Genomic DNA, 18742 nt, shown 5'->3' with positions numbered 1-18742 from the left:
TCAATAATGCTGTTGCCTCTATTGAAAGCGTAGTTTGTTTTGATAAACGCAATAAGTTCAAAATTTAAAAAAAAATATATATAACATAATCTTTTTTTATTATGCACCAAGTAGTTTAAGGAAAGTCACTCCTAAGTGTGATTTTCTTGTTATGGATGAAGCAATTTTAACAATTATCATTACTTATGTCGGTGATGCAGAAAACAAGTCAAGTACCACACAACATCATCAATCCTGAAATAATGAGGGTTGTTGCTGTTGCCTTGATCGCCATCCTCGTTGCTGGTAAGTCATTGTTTTTTTTTTTCACGTCAAATGATTTTGATGGTCGACTTGGGAAGGTTCCAAGATCGATCCTCGGACCAGGCGGACTCTTTCAGCGGCCATCAGTCGCTTAGAGGGCGCAAGTTAATGTGCTGCATTACGAGTAAAAACCAGTTAATCCTAGCGTAATGGCGAATCAGTTTGACTACTTTGAACTCAAAAGTTGCATTTTGAAAAAGCTTGGTCTGCTGGGCAAGTTGGTAGTGGACATTCATATTAAAAATAGCGCAAAAGAGACGGGACAAAAAGACGAGGAAGCACACAGGACAAACGCTAACTGGCAACTAAACTTTATTGAAAGCTTCCAACTTTGCTATCGCCATGCACGTGCTTAGTCTCGTTCAACAGAGACAGGGCGTACCGCCAAATCCGCACAATCATACCGCCCACCGCCTGTTCCAAAAAGTCAGCAAAACAGCTACATCACCCCGCCGCACAATCCGAACGAGAAAAGAATAGAAAAAACGCCGCGTTAATATTGTCAAGTTAGATAGTGTTAATGAAATGGTACTCTTTCTGCTGCATATACACCGATGCGACGCTTATGCAAACGTCTTTGTCACAATCACGTATTTTCGCTGCCTCTGGTGAGCGGGCCGAAAGTGAAGAGGCCTGTTTGTAGCAAGAAACACGTGACAAAGTTTGTACCTTGTGCCACTGAGGTGGTTTACAGGATTCCTCTAACGTGTGGCCGTGTTTACATAGGGCAGACGGGACGTTGCTTAAATGATCGACTTCGAGAGCATGCGGCTTCTCTTGGCAACAATTACGGTTCCCACTTACCGGGGCATTGTAGAACTTGTGGTTGTTCCCCCAAGCTGGACGGTGCGCAGGTGGAGGGACGAAACAAAGGAAGGAGGGAACGAGAGTTGCTGGAGGCAGCGAAAATACGTGATTGTGACAAAGACGTTTGCATAAGCGTCGCATCGGTGTATATGCAGCAGAAAGAGTACCATTTCATTAACACTATCTAACTTGACAATATTAACGCGGCGTTTTTTTCTATTCTTTTCTCGTTCGGATTGTGCGGCGGGGTGATGTAGCTGTTTTGCTGACTTTTTGGAACAGGCGGTGGGCGGTATGATTGTGCGGATTTGGCGGTACGCCCTGTCTCTGTTGAACGAGACTAAGCACGTGCATGGCGATAGCAAAGTTGGAAGCTTTCAATAAAGTTTAGTTGCCAGTTAGCGTTTGTCCTGTGTGCTTCTTCGTCTTTTTGTCCCGTCTCTTTTGCGCTATTTTTAATATGAATTGCATTTTGAGTCAGAAACGCTAAAACGTAAGGCCCCAAGGATGCAAACGGACTATAAATAAATGAAAAAGTACAATCACATAGTGTCTCAAAAAAGTTCTAGTTTGAAAGAATGTGGATGATTGCCCTCCCCCCCCCCCCCCCCCTCCCTTTTCGGGTTTTAATATGAAGTTAATTTACCTATTGCCTGTGTTTTTTCTCATCAATCGGGAACTAACGTCCTATATCTTTCTAACACAGGCGCTTTCATGAGTTCCGCCGGAGAAGAGAACGAAGGTCAAGTTGCTCAGGTTTGAGTTCATGAGCAATATTACAAATATTGGTATAATGTACACAAACCTGCAGTAAGCTTTATCCCAGAATATGATATCTGGATATGCGATTTTTACAAATCAAATATTAGGATTTCCGTAAATCCTAATATCTGAAGCATCAATCTCTTTTATGTGATTACGGAGGATATATAACACTCCAGGCAGCAATACGTTGGCCATCATTCTGGGAACAAGATATGAAACCTATTGTCTTATTTTGTGTGCTATATATGGCTAGCGTGTATGTTTCCTTACTAAAAATGAATGAACGTCTATCGATCTTTTCCAGCGTCCGCATAAAACAGCTGCGTTGCCAGTTCTTAAAATTACTTACACTATGGAAAAAAATCTAGTGTTTACAGTTTTCCGGAGTGATTTAGAGGGAACCAATTGCGGTCATCGAATGATCATTCCTAGTACATCAATCGACGTTTTTGCAAAATAATTGCTCGAATGACAAGGCTGACATGTCTAGACCTAGAAAACGGTCTGTGCCGTGGCACAGTGCTTGAAATTTCAGCACGCGGAACTAATCGGTGGGACGCCAGTGGCTGACGAAACTAGTCAGGAGGACACCAGTGATTGGCATTTAGGATGGAGACAGTTCACATCTAGGGCAGTTTTGGAGTGCGGGCTTTGTACTGATTGGTTCTTGATTTTCTTCCACGACGTGGCTCTGGCTGTCTCTTCAACCAAGCAGCCTGAGACAGTCCCTGCAGGAAAATCGGACGGCTCGGAGGCAACAGGGTCTTCGAACAGACATCAAGGCGCAGCAAGCGCCAGAAATGTTCTGTCGCATCCACCGTTCAGGATATAAATAAAACGTGGAGCGCTACTGCTTTGCATCAGATTGAAAGTTCATTTACGTGGACGTCCTCCTCTTGGAGACATAGCTGCAGCCATCTTATTGTGTTCGCAATTATTGCAATATATTGCCGCGCGCAAGATCACTGACCTGTAGAAGGTCCGTCCAGGGGCGCTAAGCTGGACGCTTGGCGAAAACGACGGCGAGAAATGTGGCGGCCGCCATTGGCCAACGCCACACTTGACCTTGGCGCCGGCCAATCATAGCCGCCGAATTTCCCGCCGACTTCTCCGACAAGTGTCCACATTAGGGCCCCTGCTCTTTTTTTGTTTTAGAAAGTGCAGGTTCATTCTCGCCCCGAGCGCGCTACGATCGAACCTTCTCCACCGAATCTTCGAGGTAGTGACTCACTCTAGATAAGAGGCCGCCGGCGACTTTGTCGAGTCAGTCTCGCCCCAGCGTTCGGCTCTGCTCTCTCGCCGAATTCGACGCCCGCGACGCACTCCTGTTATCGTTTGTTACCTTTTTATTTTTGGGCACAAGTTCGCCCTTATGAAACGTTTCAGTTTCGCCAGTTATTCTGTTTCCTCTCCCGTTCATTCGCGACAATATGTTCAACTAACGAATTGCATGGTGCAATATTGTTTCATTGCTGTAGTTCACTTTACTCAATTATTGCTACATGTTTTCTGACTCCCACTCGCCTTCCGAGCAAGCAGATGTCCAAATTTATTCTGTGAATCTAGACCTTACTTTTTCGATCAATATTTTTTTCCTTGTTCTCTTTTGGCCATTAAATTGACTCGGCATGATGCCATGGCACACATTTATTATTTTATCTAGGTAGAGGCCTTACTAGGCCAATACACGTGGAAATGTTATATACACAAGTAATTGTACAGTTGAGAATCTTTATACGCACATGTTAAAGTAAGCAACACCAAACTGAAATAAAAGATACAAAACAAGCCATAATTAGGCAAAACACACAAAAAAGTAAAATTTAAATATATGTTAACACAGGCACGCTACAGAATGTAAACCTAGGAGCGTCGGTGAAAAAATAGAAACCCAAATTTGAACGTGAAAAAAAATTTTTACTAGGTTGTAAATTTAATCACGAGTGAACAAATGCCATCATTATGCCTTATTGATACGTGGTTCTCAACAGAAAGCAATTATTACATGAACTTCGTAATCATTTATAATTTAAGAACCCTGAAGGTGCTATTAAAATACCGAGGAACCAATAAAGCTCCTGGATCAGCTTAATTCCTTTGGTACCCTCGACGTTACCCTTAAAAAACACTCCAGTAAAACAAACAAGAATTTTTCCCAAAAGCCTAGACAAGAATTGTGTATAAAAATAGTTGATGACGGAAGTTCGGTGGAGAAGCTTGAGGTCGCAGCCCACTAGGCTCCGACCCTGCTTACAGGGTGCCTACATCTCTCATCGGCTGGAGAGACGATTGACGTGTGAAAGGTTGGTTGTAAATTTGTATCTCCGTGCCGTAATAGTATTTTAATCGACATTTTTTTTATGTTTGAGAAACAACTCCCGTCTATATTGTTTCCAAATGTTTTCTGAAATTGGTTCTCCGGCTTTCGCTTGAGACGTTAAGAAACATGGCTGCCAGGGTCTGCTGGGTGCTGAACGGGCTGAATGAGCGTAGCTCGTTGAGCTCGTCATTTTTTTATGAGTGCGGATCGTTTTGAGTGTACAGAACGATTTAGAGGAAGATTTCATGAACGGACATGGTTTGCAGCAAACACCTGTCGCAAGTACGCTTTTTCGGCCGCGCTGTGTGGATGCTTGTTTCTGTAGCGGGGCTTGCTTAACGTTCCACGTCAACTGTTCTGATCAATCTGGCGTAATTTCTTTCTTTGCAGGTGTTCATGCTGAATGAAAATGTTGGTTTCCATAAAAGCGGCCCCGCTTTTCTGTGAATTTTGCAACCACCCTGATTGTAACCATGGTTTCAATACCTGGAAGATACCTACTCACGTACGAATTTGCGAGCCAATTGGCTGGGGGTAATTGGGCGCTCGCCTCGCATCAAGTTAGTCGAAGTGTGTTACCGTCATTTGGCTTCGATAGGCGAGTAGCTCTCACGTTTGCAAGACCCCTGGACTGCCAAAGAGAATAATTTCAGGTAACGTTTTAATTGTGCGTCATGACGCTCTCTCACCTTACTAGCGGATGCCATGAGAAAAAAAAAATAACAAGAACATAAAAGCTTCGATGACTGCATATTTATTTTGTTCCTTTTTTTAGTTTCCTTTGTCGCTTTTTACCGTACATCGACAGATGCTGACAGACGCTTGTGTTTGACTGTTGCCTGCGCATGATGGAACGTTAAAACGTCGTTCACACGGTCGAGTCTTGCGAGCGTAGAAAAAGCTTTTAGACAGGGGCGGAATACTAGCTGACGGACGTAGGTGAAAACGGACGCCGACGGGCAGCGTTAATGTTCGTGTCCTTTGGGCACGGCAGACGACGATAGACGGTTTTGAAATGGCACGCGATGCCGGAAGCTGCCGCGCGTCTGCTCTCACAACTAGCAGGTGTTGTCGGACTTTAGACTAGACGCTCTTGATGTCGGGAACGAGAGAAACCAGGCTTGTTAGTGTGTTCGGCCCAGCAGCCAACCCAAACCAGTAGCAATGAACGGGAAAAGTGATTTGTGGGCGAGACAGCGAGGTACAGGGACTTACAACAATAAATTGGCAGCTGAAAGGGGCCCCCAACGGGACGGCGCCATCTTGCACATTTTTGAGCAGTAGACACATTACCTTAGAGTTTTACGTCAAACGTTTACCGAAGTACCGCGCACAAATATTTTCTTATTAATCTTTAATAACAGTACTCACGACATAAGTCAAAAATGTGCTTTTACAGCAAAAACTTGGGCACCTTCGCAATGCCTCCGCCACCTGAGTGCATAGCCTCGTACAAAGAACTAAACATACGCACAAAGGCGGACTGGAAAGGTGAAGGAGAAAAGCTTACGTGCAGACAAAACGGGAAGGCCACGGCTTACGAGCCCCAGGAAAGAAAGATTCGATACTGTACTTCGTTCATCCCTAAGCTGACAGTGCGGTGGGAGCTGCGAGCTAACCAGAACCAATCAAACACCACCTTTGAATCACCGGACCCGTCCCTTTCTCTGCACGTTGGTATGAACCAGAGCGTGGGTACGTGGCGAAAGATAGACATGTGACTGTTCCAAAAAGCCCGTAGCTTCAACCGCATGCACTGTCAGCTTATGGATGAACGAGTTTTCGGCTACAAGGCGAAGGACACGTCACCAATGAGAGAACCGGACAAGCACGTCTCTAGCCTTCATGTTCTTTCGTCAAGCTAGGTCAAACCGTAGGCTTCGACCATTGTGAACAACAGACGATCTTAATAATTAGTTATTTCCAAAATCCTTGTCAAGGCCCCAGAACGTTTCGTGCGTCCTAGAGTAAAGCAGGTGCCGCTCGCGGTATGCATCGCTGCCTTCCCTTGAAAAGTTTATTCGGGAACAAGCATACAAGCTAATATCGCCACCCGTTTGTTGGGAAAGTACACAGTTTAAGAAGCGCGCATCATTCCTTTCCTCAACTGGCGACGCTTCTGGTCAGCAATTATCCAGCCCTTAGTGTGACAATGCACATAAACTTGGGCTCTTCGGGTGTTTGAGACAATTCTTTTTGGGAGGACGGACCGAGAATACGTCAACTAGTGCACTTGGGGCGATAGGATTGTACTGCGTCCGAGGCGGAAGGAAAACGTTTCACGCAATGACTCCTCGTAAGAACGAGCTTCCATGGCCCAACTTAACATACTGACACGGGACTATAATTTCGTCTAAATCAGGAAGAGGGAAACATACTACCCTACTAGTAAGGACCTTCACCTTTAAATGAACAGAGAAACCGGTGAGTCGACTGTCGTTGAGCCACATGTAAAAGAGCTATTCGTCATATTTAATACCGATGTCGTGTGCGCCAGCAAAACGACTGTTCAGTATGGTTCACTTTGACGCGCATAAGGCTGTTGCAGTACGAACAGGAAGGTCTGAGTTTTGGTACATCTACGGTAAATAAAACACGCACAAATTACTGCTTCAAGGCATTAAAAAGTAATGCAGAAGGAATTTCATTACTTTTGGAAAGTAATTGTAATGTAATGTCATTATTTTTAGTCTGCGGTAATTTGTAATGTAATTTAATTACATTTTTGGAGTATTCAGGATAGTAAGTAGTTAATGTAAATTAATTACTTTTAAAATTAATTTTGCCATCTCTGATGCAGGTCATGTGGTTAATTAATGGATAGGATTAAGAAAGAATATAGAAGAAACTAGCAAAGCTTGCCTTTAAACGTGGCAAAGCTGGAGGCTCCTCTCTATAGCTATGATGTGCACCTATAAAAAAAGCAATATTTTTTGTCAGCTAGGTCTACAACTGCGGTCTTAAAATAAAAGGACCATTTCATGGTCCTCGTCGAAATACCCGGTCATTAACGATCGCCGTAAGAAGGGACGTTAGGGTCAATTTCATTTTCATAGTTACAAAATTTGTTTTTCTAATTTTTAAACTAATTTTTTACGGGCTTTACCGCTTACTTGGCATATTTTATAAAGATGCAATGATGGGCCAGGGTGTCATAAAAAAGTAGATGTAAGGAAACGTTTTATATTGTTAATGCTTAAATTGCCAAAAAAAGGAGCTGCTACAAATCCATCCCGCTGTCGCTGTGATCCCAGCCAGTCTCGCCGTTCGGGCGGGACTCGTGATCCGTGTCTGGTACGCTCCGCGGCGTGCGTCACGCTGCGTTGGATCACTGTCACGCCTCTTGGCGTGGCAGGCATTCCTGTAGCTATCGCTTGTCCGCTACAAGACGACACCAGGCGCACCTTCCGCCTACGCAAGAAAATTTCATGGCACGTCTCCAACACCGGATTTGCGATACGCTCGCAGTAAATCATGCGTAAAACAAAACTTAGGGCCAAAAGTAGAGACGGAGAAGACTTATTTGGGCGTCGCAATAACCTGCAACCTGGAGTTGCAGGTTATTGCGACGTGAAGGGAAAAACACTAGCTGTAAAGAGGACTTTTTCATCGCTGGTTTGTTTGGACTGCAACAATATAAGAGCTTTGGACTCCGGTTAGATACCACGGCTTTGCGTAGAGCTCGAAGAAGGTGAGTAGGGTTGCTAACAGGTAGAGGCACTGCTTCTCACTTTTCGTATTGTTTTTAATTGATGCCCATTCTTGTTGTTTGTGAAACAAAAAAAAGCGTGTAAAAGTAATGTTGTGGCTCAACATAAATTGCAACTAAGATATTTAATCAGCAGTCCTACTTCATACAAAGAAGAAAAAAAATACTTACTTGCTCGCTGAAAAATAACAACAGATAAAATAGCTTTAATTTACACTGCTGCTTTGTAAGCCTCTTGCTGGTAATTATTATACGAAATAAAGGGGAAATTAAAAATAGATATATTGTTAATTCAATTCAGAGCTAGCAGTTTAATTGCGCACAATTTAAGAGTTATTTTCGAGCTACGATTAAAGCAAATTAACAATCATAAATATTGTTGTTGGTGCGGCAGGACGCAGGCCAAGTAGAACACCGCATCATCAACTTTGAAATCATGAAGATCATTGGTGTTGCCTTGATCGCCCTTCTCGTTGCTGGTGAGTGAATTTTTGGTAGTTATTCATTAAGATCTCGAACTCTGAACTCGAAAGCTGCCTTTTCAGCTCTTATTTATGAACCCTATAAAATAATGTCCCGCATGTTTCCAACTTTTTCAGGAGCGTTTATTACTTCCAGGGCACAAAGGGAAGAAAAGCAAGTGGCTCACGTTCGAGTTCGTGAGTTACGCTTCCCCAAATATTTGTGTCAGTAAAAACATTAGAAGAAGTACAGTAATCTTTATGCAAGATGCGGCTAATAGTTTGTTTTGTGATGTTGTTGCAAGTATTTTGATCCCACTAAGCTTCAGAATTTTCCACGAAGTGTAAAACAACACGGGCTATGTGCTATGCTATGTAGCATTGTAACCTCGAAAATCCTTTTGAGCGCTTAGCGTTAAGAGAGAGAGTACCCAATTAATAGGCTGTACGCATGCTCCCGTTTTAATATTCCATCAATATTCCGACCACGTGCTATTCCGCTCTCAGCATGGACGGAAGGTTACCACACAGAGAGCTACTAAAGTTTTTCAGAACACCTTCCAGATCCCAGTAGACAAAGCTGGCCGCACGCAGAAATCTATTATTGGAATGATCTACGTTTCTCCGCACACAAAATCAGATAGCAGCCAACCAATTTGACGCAGCGTCTGCATTAAGCAGTCACGTTAAGGACTTTAAAGGATTCATCTTCAAAGTGTGCGTGCACGAGCCCACGTCAGTCCGACGGCCAAACGTTCAGAGCTACTCAAGGACTCAACAACAGTGACGGAAACACTTCAAAGCAAAACGTTTTCGTCCTTTATCAATGGCGAATATGTTTTAACTTAATAAAATTTGGAACATTTGTGGAAGTTTAAGCCAAAGAGCTTCCCAGCCTGCGCATCGTCCGAATATCCCCCACGCCCCAGGCCACCCTATTTTCGCCATTTTATATATGTTCTTAATCATGTCGTATTACACCTGAGACTGCGGTGGAAGAAATCGGAAGAACTTTCAGTAGAAGGAACAGACACAGAGAACGTCTCAAACTCAGCTAACTGGTTTATTTCTCAAACAGCCTTTAAGTACCCACGGAACTTTTTCCCAACCACACTCAACAGATAAACTCCTTTGTTGCAGACATTTCAAACCGGATGGATACAAAAGATACAAAACAACCCACACATGGGACGAGGACTTAACAATGGGACACTGCGGATCATCGCAGTGACCTTGACAGAGATATGTCCCGAATTATCCTAACAGTCGCGTCAAAGCGCACAAAAAAAAAAAAAGAAAAACCACACACAGGTGGTCTCTAAACCGTGGCAACGCACCCAGAAAAAAAACAAAAACAAAAAAAAAACACCACAACTAACACTTTTTTTCCCCCCTTTCCTTTCTTTGGGAAAACACACCCAAGTGATCTCGAAATCGCGATCACAAGCACATTTAAAAAAAAAAAAAAAAAATTTTTTAGATGTATATACACATATACATTGTCTCTCCCCCACCTTCTTCTCGTAAACCGAATGCGTTCGTTCAAAGTCTGAGAAACTTTTTGGAGTTGCGTCCAAGTTGCATCGATGCTTGGCTTATGCAGTTTCCGATAGAACTTATTCTTATTGTTTCTTTAACGACCCTCTTAATGTCATTTCGCTCTTTATGCAGAACTTCTGTCTCTGACCAATGCGCATTACAATTATTGCATTCCTCTATGTGCTTTGCTATTTCGGAGTTCGGCGCATGCGTGCGTACATTTCTCTGGTGTTCTAGTAACCTGTCATTAAGGCATCTTGAAGTTTGTCCCACGTACTTAAATCCACATGTCAACGGAATCTCATATACTACACTCTCTTTGCAAGGAACTGAAGGTTCCCGATGGGCCTTCTGACAACCCTTGTGGTCCGACAGAAAGGGCGTCAACCTGCTTAATTTTAAATCTGAAGAAAAAACTACGTCCACGCCGAACTTTTTTGCGAGAGCCTTTAGGTTGTGGGAAATCCCGTGGAAATACGGGATTACTGCTATAGCAAATAGCAAAGCACATACAGGAATGCAATAATTGTAATGCGCATTGGTCAGAGACAGAAGTTCTGCATAAAGAGCGAAATGACATTAAGAGGGTCGTTAAAGAAACTATAAGAATAAGTTCTATCGGAAACTGCATAAGCCAAGCATCGATGCAACTTGGACGAAACTCCAAAAAGTTTCTCAGACTTTGAACGAACGCATTCGGTTTACGAGAAGAAGGTGGGGGAGAGACAATGTATATGTGTATATACATCTAAAAATTTTTTTTTTTTTTTTTTTAATGTGCGTGTAATCGCGATTTCGAGATCACTTGGGTGTGTTTTCCCAAAGAAAGGAAAGGGGGGAAAAAAGTGTTAGTGATGGTGTTTTTTTTTTGTTTTTTTTTTTGTCTGGGTGCGTTGCCACGGTTTAGAGACCACCTGTGTGTGGTTTTTCTTTTTTTTTTTTTTTTTTTGTGCGCTTTGACGCGACTGTTAGGATAATTCGGGACATATCTCTGTCAAGGTCACTGCGATGATCCGCAGTGTCCCATTGTTAAGTCCTCGTCCCATGTGTGGGTTGTTTTGTATCTTTTGTATCCATCCGGTTTGAAATGTCTGCAACAAAGGAGTTTATCTGTTGAGTGTGGTTGGGAAAAAGTTCCGTGGGTACTTAAAGGCTGTTTGAGAAATAAACCAGTTAGCTGAGTTTGAGACGTTCTCTGTGTCTGTTCCTTCTACTGAAAGTTCTTCCGATTTCTTCCACCGCAGTCTCAGGTGTAATACGACATGATTAGCTACCACCAGCTCGCCTGCACTCTCACCGTCTTTTCAATTATATATGTTCTTAGTTAATCTCAATTTAAATCACGCGAGTTCGAATTTAGTGATTCTTCACCAGTAGATTTGTTTTGCAACATTACAGATTGATCGATCATCCTTTGGATCGCTGATAACAATGCGGAAAAAAGGAATTACAGTAAATGTTGAGTATAGTTTTATTAACAACTTCTCACTGCAGCAATCCCTGCCGCACTATAACAAAAACAGCTTGATTTTTTTAGTTATTTATAAAAAAGTGCCATTTGATTTTGTTCGAGTTTTGAGTTGATGGCAATATGACATTAGTTTTCTAGTTTTTGTTTCCTACTTATTCCTTCGGAGTTTGTGGGAATTGGACGTTACGTGGTTGACGAACGAAGTGGAAGGTGGAGATCAAGCTCAATGCTTCTTTTTCCGCAGAAGCGCACTTTATTTTGCTCTTGTTCATTCTTATAGAAATCTTTATTGCTTAATTATCATTTTATTTGAATACAATACGCTTGCACATAGAAAGCATCAAACAATAAATGGACGATTAATTTAAAAAATTGGGGATTATTATATAACAACAAAAATAAGTCTCTATTTCCAGTGCCCAAAAAGAACCAGCAGATATTTTTAGCGGGAAATGTTTGATTTAATTAATCATTGAAAACTGGTATCATCTAAATCACAGTTGAAATGATTATAAGTTATATTCTACACCCTGCTTTACATCAATTGTGGTGCGACACCAATCGATTTTTATATTGACAAAATTGATTAAGCTGATGCGAATAATTGGTGTTTTGTGCATCTCGTACACTATACGTGTACGAGCTTTTTAAAATGTAAGGTTTGTGCTAATTCGATATAAATGTGTTTTTTCAGGACGCGGTTTTGGATGTCCCTTCGACGAAGACACCTGTCTGAAGCACTGCGAGAGCACTGGAGGATACGGAGGTTTCTGGAGTGGACCTGTGATGCAGTCGTGCGGATGCTATTACATTGTACATTGATAAGTTAACACGAATGTATGGTGCTTTTCGGTAGGCTGTGAGCTTATTTGCGGGGATTGTCTTATCTCGGAAACAAATCTACTTCTGCAACAGCATGTTTATCGTCCTTGCAAAGGGCGCTCAATAAACTCCTTACGTTGCTTCACAATCTGTATTTATTATTGTAGGTAATTGAGCGCAAAGATATTACATTTTCACTGGTAATTTTCTCTGCCTTTTTTTGCGTGTAGAACAGATTGTGGTGTCATGAATCAGCCCCCCCAAAAAAAAAACACCGGCCGTAGTGGCGAAAAAAAAACCCGGCACGGGCGTTTCTGGCACGATAAACAGTTGGGAATGAAATTAGATCGGCCAGCTGCGAATTTATGCACAAGGGGTTGGGCAGAATGAATACACCACACGTCTGTCCGGAGCAAGACATACATTGGCAATCCTGAACAAAATAGGCTACAATAAATGAAAAATGACAATAAAGACAAGAAACAACAGCACGAACAACAAACAAAGTTTAAATTGGCTGTTTATGAATGAAGAACACAATGCGAACATCACACCATGAGTTCTCAGGGGAAAACGAGGATTATAAATTGCCGCGTATTCATTACAATAAAAAGAAAGAGTATACATATTCAAAGTGTTAAATGTCCGTAACGTTTTTTAACTCTTCAAATATCAACATTATTGTTTATATATATATACAGATATAACTATGCTCGTTTATATATTATCTATATATATAAACAGACATACGCAGATGAATGAACCCTACTTAATCCAATGAATCAAAGAATCAAAGTTTTCAGGAACCCGCCGAAAGCCAAAAAAAAAAAAAAAAGGCGGAGCGAGGATTTGAATTCTGGGCCCCCCAATGTCCGGTCAGGTGTGCTAACCTCTACACCACTCCACCTTGGCTTTCTGGCGTTTCCTACCTGTCTTATTAATGCATACGAAACGAAATGTATCCAATCGGAGGTGTTCTGGAAACACACGCCGCCGCGTGGAACGGGGTACGAAGCTTGGTGTCACGTGGTACGTGAACATTTGTTCTCCAGAAATCCTATTTGGACCCAAGATATTAATCCGAAAGTACATATACTAAAAAAACCTTTTAGTACATATACTAAAAAAAAAGCGCTGGTTCCCGCTTCTCCAAAGTACATATACTAAAAATGGAGTAGTGTAGAGGTTAGCACACGCGACCGTACATTGGGAGGCCCAGAGTTCAGATCCTGGCTCCGCCGTTATTTGGCTTTCGGCGGGTTCCTGAAACCTTTTATTCCTTGATTCATTGGATTAAGTACGGTTCATTCATCTGAATATGTTAGTTTATATCCTCCTCGGAGACCACGTACGATGGTGTGAAGAGCTCGTGTTATATATTCAATAACGTGGCTCTTGATTCTCTCAGATGATGATGATACCGTGTCTCTAAAGCTCGTAAACAAAGAATACTACATGTACACCGGAGGAGACAAACAGTGGGAAGATTTCTGGAGCACAAACGAGCAGGTACCACGTGACACCAAGCGTCGTACCGCGTTCCACGCGGCGGCGTGTGTTTCCAGAACACCTCCGATTAGATACATTTCGTTTTTTGTGCATTATTAAGACAGGTAGGAAACGCCAGAAAGACAAGGTGGAGTAGTGTAAAGGTTAGCACACCCGACCAGACTTTGGGAGGCCCAGCTTTCAAATCCTGTCAAAGCTGTATGTTGGGCTAGTTGTTATTGGTCTTGGGTTGCCAAAGGCATGGTAGCGCTTTTTTGGACGAGGACAAAAGAAAGAAAGACAAGACAGACACCAGCGCTGTCCTGGTGTTGGTTGATTGATAGGATCGAAGCGTGTATGTATGCCTCATTTCCATGTTGATTAAATAGTTGCAGTCAGCGTTCGTGTCTGTCTTGTCTTTCTTTCTTTTGTCCTTGTCCAAAAAAGCGCTACCATGCCTTTGGCAATCCAAGTTCAAATCCTGGCTCCGCCATTTTGCGCGCGAGGCATAACGGTTATCGCTAGTGGGTGCCACACGGAAAGCCAGGGTTCGATTCCTGGCCACAGAGGCGCATTTTTGTTGACTCTAACGTAATGTTCTGGTAAGTTCGAGAACCGTGTTGCTTCTGCGAGGTCAGATTGTTCTACAGGCCGAACCTTCGACGCCGATTATTCCAGAAGCCCACACGCCACACGTGTACATAAGGGGCTCCGCGCGGCAATCTGGGGTCAGTCTCGCCCCAGCGTTCGACTTTGCTGTTACGCCGACTTCGACGTGCGCGGCGCTCTGTTATTATCTTTTGTACCCTTTTATTTGTGGCACAAGTTCGCCACATTAAACGTTTATTTCTTCCCGTTTATTTATTGTTTTTTGGTTGCCACCCGTGACATTTTTGTGGAGGTGTCGGGTACGCACCCTATGTTTCTTAACCGTACGCCTCCGAGGACCCGTTCGGCCAGCCCTACTCCAATATGTCGATCCGTGGAAGAGGCAGGGCCCGGGGCAAGCCAGCGTCTGCAAGGACAATGCGCTGAGTTTGGACCACTGCCGGACAAGACAAAGAAGCCATCAAAGCCGACGATGAGCCCCCCGGTCCAGCAGACGGAAAATCTTCCAGCCGTATCGTCCTACGTATTCTTGCCTTTGGTGCCCCGCGTGCCGACGCCATTCCACGGTCAAATCTACGAGGACGTAGAAGACTGGCTCCTGCAGTACGACCAAGTGGCCCGCCACAACGGATGGACTGATGAGCAACGCCTCAAGAACATCTTCCTCTCACTGGAAGGGACAGCAATGCAGTGGTATGAAAACACGAAGTCGCAGTGAGCACGTGGTAAGTTTGTAAGAACGAGTTGAAGAAAACATTTGTCAGTCAACACCGACGTGAGCGTGCCGAAGACCTGCTTCGAGGGAGGAACCAGGGACCAAGGAAAGCGTGGCATTTTTCACTGAAGACGTTCTCCGCCTGTTCGCCCGCGCCGACCCGCAGGCCACAGATGAAAAGAAGCTGCGGGAACTCATGCGGGGTGTCATGGATGACATTTTCGGCGGCCTTGTCCGCAATCCTCCGTCGACTGTGGAAAACTTGATCTCGGAGGTACCAAACCTTGAAAGGGCGTTCCTCGCAAGGGCGAACCATTACCAGTTGCATAATGGCGCCACCGTGATTCCAATATCTACCTGCAGCATCAGTTCCGACAACTCTGACCTCTCTGCGATCCATGAGGTGGTTAGAGACATTGTCCGGAAAGAGCTTAGGAAGTTGGTGCCGGCAGCAGAACGACCGCTGCTCTCTTACTCACCGAGCTCGTTAAAGAAGAAGTACAGCGGGCCTTTCAACCGGAGTCTCCTGTCGACATCGCTGAACTAGAAGAACCGGTAATAGCCTACGCTTCAGTGGCGCGACGACCACCACCGACTGCTCGCCTATACACGTCGCCACCTCGACGAGACGCCACAGCCCCAAACTAGCTTCGGCGAAGGAGAAAGGGTCCCGTACCTCCGTCCGGAACAGCCCGAACCCAGAAAAACAGACGTGTGGAGGACGCCCGACCGACGCCCTCTGTGCTTCCACTGCAGGGAAGCAGACCACGCCTACCGCCGATGCCCATAACGACGACTCGGACTGCGCGGGTTCCACCCGAACGACCCGCGCCCACGTTATGGTGAACGCCCTCGGGAAATCGACGAGTACCTGCGACGACCTCAGTCCCCCGAGCCTGCGTCCCGCCGAGAGTTCGGGTCGCCGTCGCCACGACGTCCAGTTTCGGCGACGCTCCGACCCCGACGTGGAAGCCTGTCGCCCCTCGCTCCTCGCCGGGGAAACTAGGTGCGGCAACCCCTGGAGGTGGTGTTGCCGAAAATGACCGACGCAAACATTCTCCACAAACGTCGGAGGGCCCCCACTCTAACGGCGGCGCACGTACAAACAGCGCTCCTGCGACCGTAAAGAATAACCTACACGTCGTTATCGACGGCCACGACGCGTCGGCTCACGTCGACACCGGAGCAGACTACGCCGTCCTGAGTGGGAGGCTCTCCCAACGCCTTCGGAAAGTGACGACGCCGTGATATGGTCCACAGATACGAACTGCCGGTGGGCACCTCATCACACCAGTCGGGAGGTGCACCGCTCGCGTCGAGATTCACGGTGAGACATGTCCGGTGAAGTTCCTTGTTCTACAAGACTCTGCAAAAGACGTTATACTCGGCATGGACTTTCTCTGCGAATACGGCGCCGTCATCGACCTGGAAGTCAACCAGCTGATACTGCGGAAATTTGTTATGAAGCCCGGGAACCAGGAAATAGCGCCGGCCGCCTCAGCCACAGCACGTGTACTGTCCGAGCACGTGAACTTGCAACCGCCCTCGAGTGTGCTGGTGCCCGCAGGAACCGAAACAGCAACCTGCGGAGACGCCCTGCTGGAAAGTAATGTTCAGCTGCTCCTAGGCAGAGGGATCGGTTTCGCCAGAGGCGTAACGAAGCTCCAAGATGGTCGCACCGCTGTCCTTGTAACCAACTTCCAAAAAGAGGCTCAGCACCTTACAAAAGGTACCACCGTGCGACACGTCGACGAGCTCCAGAATCGCCGGAATCTCTAAAGACTCCCCTTCGTCGCAACGTGAAACAGCGTCATCATCTCAGATCGACATCGACCCAACCTCCCCCTTTCCCACCTACGACAGCTGACTGACCTCCTCGGCAAGTTCTGTGAGTGCTTTGTCACTTCATCAAAGATGCGCCATACGACGATTGTGAAACATTGAATTATTACTGATGACGACGCTTTTCCTGTTCATCGGTCGCCGTATCGTGTATCCGTGAAAGAGAGAGAAGTCATCCAGAAGCAGGTCCAAGAAATGCTCGACGACGACATCGTCCAGCCCTCAAAGAGTCCGTGGGCTTCACCGGTAGTCCTGGTGAAAAAGAATGATGGGACTCTTCGGTTCTGCGTGGACTATTGTCAACTAAACGCCGTAACGGAAAAGGACGTCTACCCACTGCCACGCTTCGACGACACTCTGGACCGGCAACGCCACGCCCGATACTCTTCGTCGACGGCCCTGATGAGTGGGTACTGCCAGATAGAGTTCGACGAACGGGATCGTGAGAAAACTGCCTTCGTCACGCCGGACGGAATGTACGAATTTAAAGTGATGCCATTCGGACTGTCAACCACAACGGCGACCTTATAGCTCGTAATGGACGTCGTCCTATCTGGCTTCAAAATGGCGAAGCTGCCTCGTCTACCTCAACGAAGTCGTGGTATTGGCAAGCGACTCCGACGAGCACCTGAAACGCCTGCGAGCCGTGCTACAGGCTATCCAGAGTGCTGGACTAACACTAACGCCATCAAAATGTCGGTTTGCTTACGTCAAGCTCAAATTACTGGGCCATGTCGTGAGTGCTCAGGGTGTAAGCCCAGACCCTGACAAGACATCCGCTATCACAGACTTTCCCAAGCCATCAGGCAAGAAAGCCGTAAGAAGATTTCTTGGGCTGTGCGCTTACTACAGACGATTCGTTCGCGATTTCGCCAAGATTTCTGCACTTCTCACGCATCTGATGAAGGACGACGTGGATTTCCGGTTGGGGGAGGAGCAAGAACAATCGTTCAACGAACTGAAGGAAAGACTCCAGTCACCCCCTATCCTCGGAAACTTCGATCCATTAGCGGTAACCGAAGTTGACACGGACACCAGCAACCCCGTACTCAGCGCGGTACTCGTCCAAAGACAAGATGGAGCAGAGAGGGTGGTCGCTTACGCAAATTGGGCGCTGTCGAAGGCAGAGCAAAATTACTCAACGACCGACAAGGAATACCTCGCTGTCGTCTGGGCGTTAACCAAGTTCCAACCGTACCCGTATGGAATCCCGTTCCGCGTTGTCACGGACCACCACGCTTTCTGTTGGCTCACCAAGCTTAAGAACCCGTCAGGACGCCTCGCTCGCTGGAGTCTTCGACTACAAGAATTTGACGTAACCATTGTGCATAAGTCTGGCCACAAGCATAACGACGCCGACTGTTTGTATAGGGCCCAGTCGAATCTCCTGCCGACAGCGCCGACGACGATGATGACGCCCGTTTTGTCGGCGCAGTCGCAGATACCGACATGGGAGCACTTCAACGTGACTACCCGGAGCTTCGCGCCGTGATCGACTACCTCGTAGGTCAAGGAAGTTCACTCCCGCAAGTCTTGGCCCGAGACTTGTCAAGCTTCGTTCTGCGGCAAGGCGTGCTCTTCAAGAAGAACTTCGTAACCAGCAACCCTGCTTGGCTGCTGGTTGTTCCTGCCAGCCTGCGAATGAAATCTTTCAAGCATGGCACGACGACCCGACGGTTGGACACCTTGGCTACAGCAGGACGCTCATCCGGATTCGCGACAAAATCTACTGGCCGAAACTCCCGAAAACCGTCCATCTGTACACACGGTCGTGCCATGAGTGCCAGCGAAGTAAGAAGCCTGCGACGAAGCCAGCAGGACTCCTGCAGCCGATATCTGCTCCAACTACTCCCTTCCAGCACGTAGGAATGGACTTACTCGGGCCGTTCCA

At 45.6% G+C, this 18742-nt stretch overlaps 1 protein-coding gene across 1 annotated transcript; it reads left to right on the top strand.

Moving 5' to 3' along the window:
- The first annotated feature begins 7669 nt into the window (after positions 1-7669).
- LOC121838186 (defensin-like) lies at positions 7670-12197 on the top strand. Its single transcript, XM_042294272.1, has 4 exons — positions 7670-7810; positions 8299-8383; positions 8504-8563; positions 12070-12197. The coding sequence occupies exons 1-4, from the start codon at positions 7670-7672 to the stop codon at positions 12195-12197; spliced, it is 414 nt and encodes a 137-aa protein (XP_042150206.1).
- Positions 12198-18742: the final 6545 nt, after the last annotated feature.

The sequence above is a fragment of the Ixodes scapularis genome, unplaced genomic scaffold (genome assembly GCF_016920785.2).
Source record: "Ixodes scapularis isolate PalLabHiFi unplaced genomic scaffold, ASM1692078v2 PGA_scaffold5__190_contigs__length_132052651, whole genome shotgun sequence".
Lineage (NCBI taxonomy): Eukaryota > Metazoa > Arthropoda > Arachnida > Ixodida > Ixodidae > Ixodes > Ixodes scapularis.
The sequence above is the reverse complement of the archived record's forward strand: the minus strand, read 5'-3'. Positions and strand labels throughout refer to the sequence as shown.